Below are 8739 nucleotides of genomic sequence, written 5' to 3' on the forward strand. Positions count from 1 at the left end.
TCAGGCTAACTTTGTTTTCCCAATTTTGCCATACATCCCATTCAGTGAAAGTGATTCCTTGAAGAGTCTTAGTGGTCATGTAGAAATAGCTTATTTGTAATTGCGTGGTGATCCTGGATTATTGGAAGAGACTGCGATGACGATGAAATGTATTTTTTCTCCCATAGCATTTGCTGACTATATACTGATGGATCCCAGTGATGAATATGCAGCCATTTTTGCTGTGATGCAAGAGAAAATCCACATCAGTAAGATAGTCATCGAGTTTTTGCAGAATAATCCTGATTCCACCTATGAAGATCTTCTGAATAAGATAGAAGTAAGTGTTCTCCTTTAGTGGCTATAGGATGCAAACCTCTGTAAACCTACGCCTTTATTCTCCTTATTCCAAGGCACTGAGATTGTTTATATTAGTAGGTAGAGATGACTAAACTCAACACAGAAGTAATGTAACTTAGATTCTTCCTGTTCACTATGGCATAGTTGCATGTTCATGACCCTATTTGATGTGAAATCCAGGAGGTGGTAACGCCTTCTTTTTATAATTGTTCCATTAATTTTTGACTATCAGTTGTTTGTATTGACAGACAACAGTGCCTCCTGCTGGGTTGAGTTTTTCTCGCTTCACTGAGGATTCCCTCCTGAGACATGCTCAGTTTGTAGTGGAACAAGTGGAGAGTTACGATGAGGCTGGAGATGCAGATGAGCAGCCGATTATCATTACTCCGTGTATGAGAGACCTAATCAAACTGGCAGGTGTCACCCTTGGAAAAAGGTACATCCTTGGGGATAATGAGGCATTCGGTCATTGTATAGTGTGGGCGAAATGTGTGTATCTTGAGATATTTTAATGTTGGGGCTGAAGCTGAGCCAAAGGTAGAGGTGAGAAATAGAACACCCCATACATGGAGCTACAGTCCTTCAAGCCCTCCTATTTTCCTTGCACCACCTAAAAACATGCACACTTTCATTACTGGAAACAACAAGATTTTTTAATTGATAGCCTTAACTCGCTGTTTGTTATAAGTGTTAGTTTAGGATAATTTGCCTTGATGTTAACTTGTGAATGTATTAAATTCTTACCGTCAGTACAACTGATTTCATAACATAATACAGCAAAGGAAGCTGTTTGGACCATTGTAATTGTTGGCCCTGTAGAAGAGCAATCTTGAGCCTTGCGCTCTTGGCTTATTTGTTCTTTTGTCGCTCTAACTCTAGCCACATACAAGGAGGTGTCACTGTTTTAAGGAGAATTCAGAGTTGCAAATTAACTGTTGTTTGAAAGATATCTTTATTTTGGCTGTTGTGCTTGGTGACTAGACGCGCAGCAAGACGACAGGCTATACGTCACCCCACCAAGATCGATAAGGACAAAGGGCCCACCAAAGCAACCACCACTAAGCTGGTATATCAAATTTTCGATACATTCTTTTCTGAGGAAATCGATCAGAATGACAAAGAGAATGGTCCAAAGCGCAGGCGCTGTGGAGTATGTGAGGTAAGTGCTACATAGTCACTGCACTTAATCATTTTTAGAGGGTAGCACTGTTGTTGAATTTTCAGCATGTTACTGTCCAAAGTTTACTGCTTAACAGTTATGATGTGGAATGTCAGTAAATCTCTGTCTTGTGTGTAGGTGGTCAGTGTACCAGGAGAAACTGTCATAGGCAAAACCTGTTGCAGGTTGATTGAGATCCCACTGCCTTGAGAAAACCAGAGACCCCTTCTAGTTGAAAGTAGAATTGCTGTTGGCTTGTTGTCCAGTTTTATAACTTTGTGGTTGCTTGGTGGCAGATTGTAGTTAATGATTTGGTCAACCAAAGCTTATTTAAATGCATAGACATCTTTATGTTCAGACTTTGCTGATGCCCAGACTTATTTAAACTGAATTCATCCTGACATTTTGAACTTTTTTGGGGGATTGTTGCAGGCTAGGTGACATAATCTGGTGTAACAGCTTGCTTGGTTTATATTTGGAGTTTATGAAGTACTTATGTGGAATTACCTCCCTGTAACTGATGGTGCATTAGTTGTCACCAATGGTTTATGCCAATGAGAGTGAATTGCTTTCTTGTATTCCATTGAACTACTGTGTAATATTAATCTGGAAAGATTACAAGATGGTTCATGTAACAGGATAATTTGAAAGCTGCAGCTATTAAGGGAATATAGAGGAAAATAGAAGAAAATTGGTCACTTTTTTTGTTTTGTAATAGGTTTGCCAACAACCCGACTGTGGAAAATGCAGAGCTTGTAAAGACATGGTGAAGTTTGGAGGAAATGGTCGCAATAAACAGGCCTGTTTGCAGAGAAGGTAAAATCAACAAGCATGATGCATCATTAAAATATCAAAACAGTGTAGTATAATAACAAGAAATTCTACAGAAATTTAATATGCTGATTTGGCATTAAGGAAGTGGATGCTTTTTAACAGTGTGATACATACAATTGAACTAAGATTGAATTGAAAGAACCACATCATTAAGTGTGCAGCTATGAAACTCCTGGTGATGTGAAATTCTGTGTTTTTCTATCTGGCAAATATGTTGTGGTTCCTGTACAGACCAGTGAACAGAAAAATGTTGTTGCAAGGCATGGCCATGCTAAAAACTAAACCCACTTTGAACTAAAAAATGTAACAGGTTCATTCTTCAGTATTTTCAGTCTTTTGCTTTTGCCCTGTGATGGTGTTGGAGAGAATGCAAGGAGTGCAGTGAGAATGCAGGAAAATAAATGAACTGGAAATAAATATATGAATTCAGAAAATTGAAGAAACTGTCCAACCAAAAAGAATAAATCTTAACTTTAAAGTGTTGCTGCACTTAGCAACATATTTTCACTTAAAAAGCTAAGTTGCTGATGTTGTTCTGTCCTTTTCTGAAGGTGTCCAAATCTGGCTGTGAAGGAGGCTGATGATGATGAAAATGATGAAGATGATTCTGAGATAATTGACAAAGCTTCTCCCAAAAGAATGTTGCAGGGCAGGAAAAAGAAGCAGTCTAAGAGCCGCATCTCCTGGATTGGAGAGGCGATCAGGGTAAACTCAATTTAGTTCATTGTATTCATGTAATAACAAACAGCTACTGATTTATAAACTGCTAGAAATCCTAAACTCAGCCTCGTCCTTTTAAACGAGGGACTTCTCTGCTTCATTGGGTAAAACAGCTTGAGATAAAAAAGACTGACATCACACATTATGATCTTGAAACATCCCTGAAGTGCTTCATGTGTAATATGTTACTTAGAAGTTCAGTCATTTTGTGCAAAAACAACAGCAAACAATCCGACAAACAACAACAAGTTGAACGAATGGGAATTTTTTTGGTGATATTGGTTAAGGGAAGAACATTTGACCAGAGTGCTGACAAAATTCCTTGCTTTTCATAAAGTATCATGGGATGCATCAGAGCTACTAAGTGATAGGTTTTGTATTAATGGATCATTTAAAGGATCCACCTTTGTCCATGCTGTTGACATCTCATTCCAGGTTAGGTGTTGACTATGGAGCTTGATTCTGCTGTTATCCTGTGTCTTCTGGCATCTGGATTTGAGTTCAACCTGGAGTGAAATCTTGCACAAAATTATCCATATCCAATTCAGCTCTATTTTGGGAACCTTATTTAGCTAAAGGATAACTGATATGAGAAAATATCAGTTTGCAAACCCAATGTGGACTTTCAGGATGCCAAAAGCTTTGGTAATCATACATTAAAAGGAAATGTTGCTGTTTAAACTGAGTTACCTTTATAAATTCCACCTTCACTCCCACTATTGAATACTCTCCTTTGGCATAGAGAAATAACATTTAGCCTCTGCTTACTGCTTTCCAGCCAATATCCCTTTCTGCTTCCGTATTTATTTTGACTGCTTTGTCCAATGTGGTGAATGTCATTTATTGTTTCCTCAAACCTTATCATGTACATCTGTGGACATTGTATACATAGATGCATCTTTGTGATGGTGTGGCGCCAAAATTATAACACTGCTCCTTCAGTGTTTAACCACATTGTGGTTGAGAATTTTATTAGCATCTCCTGAAGGCACACACGGATTGGATTGTCCATAATCCTCAATGTGTAATACTTCTTTGTTTCAGGCTGATGGGAAGAAAACATATTACCAGAAGGTGTCTGTTGACGATGAAGTTCTGGAGATTAGTGACTGTGTGGCTGTTAGCCCCGACGACCCAAGCAAACCCCTTTACTTGGCAAGGTTAGTATTTTCTAAACTGTAGGTTTTAATACTAAACTTAGCAACGGAAATTTGAGGTCATTGGATTTCTTGGAGTGGTGGTTACTGCAAGATCACCTTGGTCTGTCTTTGAGTATGGCTAATGAGGGAAGTCAGGGACACCATGAAAGCAAAAGAGAACGCATATAATGCAGCAAAGGACAGTGGGAAGCCGACAAAGACCAACAGAAGACAATTAAAAAAGAAATGAGTGAGAAGATTAAGTATGACGGTAGGATAGCCAATAAAATAAAAAAAGATTGCAGGAGTTTCTTTAGATGTATGAAGGACAAAAGTGGACATTGGGCCCCTCAAAAATGACGCTGGAGAAGTAGTAATGGGGAACAAAGAAAGGCTGAGGAACTGAATAAGTACTTTGTGTCAAGACATGAGTAACATCCCAAAAATCCGAGCGAGTCAGAGGGCAAAGGTGAATATGGTGGCCATCATCAAGGAGAAGATACTAGAAAAACTGAAAAGTCTGCAGGTGGATAAATCACCTGGATCAGATGGGCTACACCTCAGAGTTCTGAAAGAGATAGTGAAGAGTCTCAAAAGATTGGAAAATTGCTAACATGGCACCCCTGTTTAAGAAGGGAGTGAGGCAAAAGACAGGATATCACAGACCAATTAGCCTGACCTCCGTTGTTGGTGAGATTGTGGAGTCCATTGTGAAGGATGAGATTTCTGAATACTTGGACATGCATTGTAAAACAGAACAACGCCAGCATGGTTTCATCAAGGGGAGGTCATGCCTGACAAGTCAGTTCATAATCTTTGAGGAGGTAATAGTCAAGTTAGACGAAGGAGAGTCACGCTCGTGTTATCTAATTGGAGCATGTGACAAGGTGCCACACAGGAGGCTGCTGAGTAAGATAAGGGCCCATGGTGTTAGAAGCAAGGTACTAGCATGGATAGAAGCTTGGCTGTCTGGTAGAAAGCAGAGAGTGGGGATAAAAGGGTTTTTCTCTGGATGGCCCCTGGGGGGCTAGTGGAATTCAGCAAGGGTCAGTGTTGGGACCAAAGCTTCTCACTTTATAATTAATAATCTAGATGAAGGAAGTGAGAGTATTCTGGCTAAGTTTGCAGATGATACGAAGATAGGTGGAGGAACAGGTGGCATTAAGGAGGCTGCAGAAGAATTTGGACAGGTTAGGAGAGTGGGCAAAGAGTGGGAGATGGAATACAATGTGGGAAAGTGTGAGGTCATGCACTTTGGTAGGAAGAATAGAGGTATGGACTATTTTCTAAATGGGGGGGAAAGAATTCAAAAGTCTGAAGAGCAAGGGACTTGGGAGTCCTAGTCCAACGTTCTCTGAAGGTTAGTTTGCAGGTTGAGTCAGTATTTGGGAAGGCAAATACAATACTGGCATTTATTTCGAGAGGACTAGAATATAAAAGCAGGCAGTACTTCTGAGATTTTATAAAACTCAGGTCAGATCAAATTTAGAATACTGTGAGCAATTCTCAGGAAGGATGTACTGGCCCTGGAGCGGGTCCAGAGGAGGTTCACTGGGATGATCCTACGAATGAAAGGTTTAACGTTTGAGGACTCTGGGGCTGTACTTGATGGAGTTTAGAAGGATGAGAGGGGATCTAATTGAAACTACAGAATACTGAAAAGCCTGGCTACGGTGAATGTTGGGAAGATGATTCTATTAACAGGAGATGCTCGGACTCAAAGGCCACAGCCTTAGAGTAAAGGAAAGACTTTTTAGAATGGAGATGAGAAACCTTTTCAGCCAGACAGTGGTGAATTTGTGGAATTAATTACTACAGAATGCTGTGGAGGTCAGGTCATTGAGTATATTTAAAACATAGGTAGATAGATTCTTGACTGTTAAGGGGATCAAAGGTTATGGGGAAAATGTAGACGAATGCGGTTGAGAAATGTATCAGCCATGATTGAATGACAGAGCAGACTCAATGGGCCAAATGACCTATATTCTGCTCCTATGTCTTATGGTCTACGGTCTTATGAGTAATTAATACATGGCAGAAAGAGGTGCCTGTGTCGGCTTTACAGACATGAGATCCACTAAATGAGGGAGATCTCTCATGAAAAAGAAAGTTTATAAAATAATATTTAAACTACTGAACACCAATACAGCAAGGCTATCCAAAACTTGGATCAGGACCCATCGTGGATTGTGAGCTCTTGGGCAGCAGTGGAGTTCTGACTAAATTCTATCAGTTCTGCTTCCTCCAATCCTGTTGATGTTAATCACCAAATAATTGTACAGGTTGGGATTCATGATGTCATTTGTTGTACCCTTATTACTCTATAATTCTGTTCCTTTTACAATTGCAATCAAGGATATACTTTGGAGTTGATTAAATAGGGTTTTATTTCCATTTGTAACAATCTAAGAGTGTCACCTGCTCTACAGCTTCACTGTTAAATTACACCATATAATTATTGTATTTGGCTAACACCATAGGTTTCTGTGTGAGGTGGAATTGTGTCCTGTTGAATAGAGAGATCCTCAAAACAAAACATTTTTGAAGTGGTGGCCAGAAACGTGTGAAATGGTGTTTTAGTGATTAGTGTAAAACATTTATACTTGATTCTGCAGAATCACATCCATGTGGGAAGACAACAATGGGAAGATGTTCCATGCAAATTGGTTTTGCCGTGGTACTGACACTGTGTTGGGTGAGACGTCTGACCCTCTTGAGCTCTTTCTGGTGGATGAGTGTGAAGACATGCAACTGTCTTATGTAGACAGCAAAGTTAAGGTCATCTACAAGGCTGCTTCAGAGAATTGGGCATTAGAGGTGAGGAAGTGTTTTATCTGAAAACTCTTCATTAGCTTTATTAATTATTTTCTGTACAATGAAAATGCTTACAAATTTAGTTCCTCCTAAACCTTATATTGTTGCTGATGAAGAATGGGAATGTTTGGCCTCCTCAACCTCATCAAGGAAATGTTTGGTGGTATCTCCTAAGATTTGGATTTCCAAACTTGCTGCCACTTAATTCTCATTGGAACTCAAGTCAAAGCATTATTTGGTTTGTTTCCTGCTTTTGGCCCATAGCACAGACAAACTTGAAGTATGTGCAGAATTTAGCTATAATCATATTCCATTATACTGTGCTGTAAGTCAGCAATAAATGTGCTTCCCTCATGTTTCACTTAGGCTGGAGCCTGAAATCTGATGGACCTAATCTTGGCCTTTGCTGCCCCAGGCCCCACCACCAAAAACAAAATCATGTTTTTCTTTCTGATACTATTGTGCAAGATGTACTGTTCAAACAAAAGCAAAATACAGCAGATGCTAGAAATCTAGAATGAAAACAGAGAAAATGCAGAAAATATTAACATCCAGCAGCATCTGTGGAGAAAGAAAAACTAGTAACATTTCAGGTCTGAGACAGAAGAACATCAAGGTTCCTGTGAAATATAAAAGAGAGCAGATTTTTTTTGACATACCAGTTAGCAATTATAGACATGTGATCAGCCAAGCTTAGAGTGAATGATGGAATGGGCTTGGGTTACATATTATAACATAGAACATTACAGCGCAGTACAAGCCCATCGGCCCTTGATGTTGCGCTGACCTGTCATACCAATCTGAAGCCCATCTAACCTACCCTATTCCATGTACATCCATATGCTTGTCCAATGATGACTTAAATTTACTTAAAGTTGGCAAATCTACTACCGTTGCAGGCAAAGCATTCCATACACTTACTACTCTGAGTAAAGAAACTACCTCTGACATCTGTCCTATATCTATCACCCAGTCCCTGTACACCTCCATCCCCCATCACGAAGGACTCAAAGCCCTCCGCTTCTTCCTTTCCCGCCGTACCAACCAGTACCCTTCCACTGACACCCTCCTTCGACTGACTGAACTGATCCTCACTCTCAACAACTTCTCTTTCCAATCTTCCCACTTACTCCAAACCAAAGGAGTAGCCATGGGCACCTGCATGGGCCCCAGCTATGCCTGCCTCTTCGTAGGATATGTGGAACAGTCCATCTTCCGCAGCTACACTGGCACCACCCCCCACCTTTTCCTCCACTACATCGATGACTATATCGGCGCTGCCTCGTGCTCCCACGAGGGGGTTGAACAGTACATCCACTTTACCAACACCTTCCATCCCGACCTCAAATTTACCTGGGCCATCTCAGACTCCTCCCTCCCCTTCCTAGACCCCTCCGTTTCTATCTTGGGCGACCGAATCAACACGGACATTTACTATAAACCGACCGACTCCCACAGCTACCTAGACTACACCTCCTCCCACCCTGCCCCCTGTAAAAACGCCATCCCATATTCCCAATTCCTTCGTCTCCGCCGCATCTGCTCCCAGGAGGACCAGTTCCAATACCGAACAACCCAGATGGCCTCCTCCTTCAAAGACCGCAAATTCCCCCCATTCGTGATCGGCGATGCTCTCCACCGCATCTCCTCTGCCCTTGAGCCCCGCCCCTCCAATCGCCACCAGGACAGAACCCCACTGGTCCTCACCTACCACCCCACCAACCTCCATATACA

The 8739-nt window shown here is 41.0% G+C and overlaps 1 protein-coding gene across 2 annotated transcripts in view; it reads left to right on the forward strand.

The window, feature by feature from the left end:
- The window catches only part of dnmt1 (DNA (cytosine-5-)-methyltransferase 1), a 58714-nt gene that overhangs the window by 33768 nt on the left and 16207 nt on the right, over positions 1–8739 (forward strand). For both annotated transcript variants that reach the window (XM_043695007.1, XM_043695008.1), the window contains 7 exons: positions 168–319; positions 588–775; positions 1321–1498; positions 2217–2314; positions 2884–3037; positions 4097–4212; positions 6807–7008. In XM_043695007.1, coding sequence (XP_043550942.1) covers positions 168–319; positions 588–775; positions 1321–1498; positions 2217–2314; positions 2884–3037; positions 4097–4212; positions 6807–7008 — 1088 coding nt within the window. The remainder of the gene's footprint in view (positions 1–167; positions 320–587; positions 776–1320; positions 1499–2216; positions 2315–2883; positions 3038–4096; positions 4213–6806; positions 7009–8739) is intronic.

The sequence above is a fragment of the Chiloscyllium plagiosum genome, chromosome 8 (genome assembly GCF_004010195.1).
Source record: "Chiloscyllium plagiosum isolate BGI_BamShark_2017 chromosome 8, ASM401019v2, whole genome shotgun sequence".
In the NCBI taxonomy this organism is placed as follows: Eukaryota; Metazoa; Chordata; class Chondrichthyes; order Orectolobiformes; family Hemiscylliidae; genus Chiloscyllium; species Chiloscyllium plagiosum.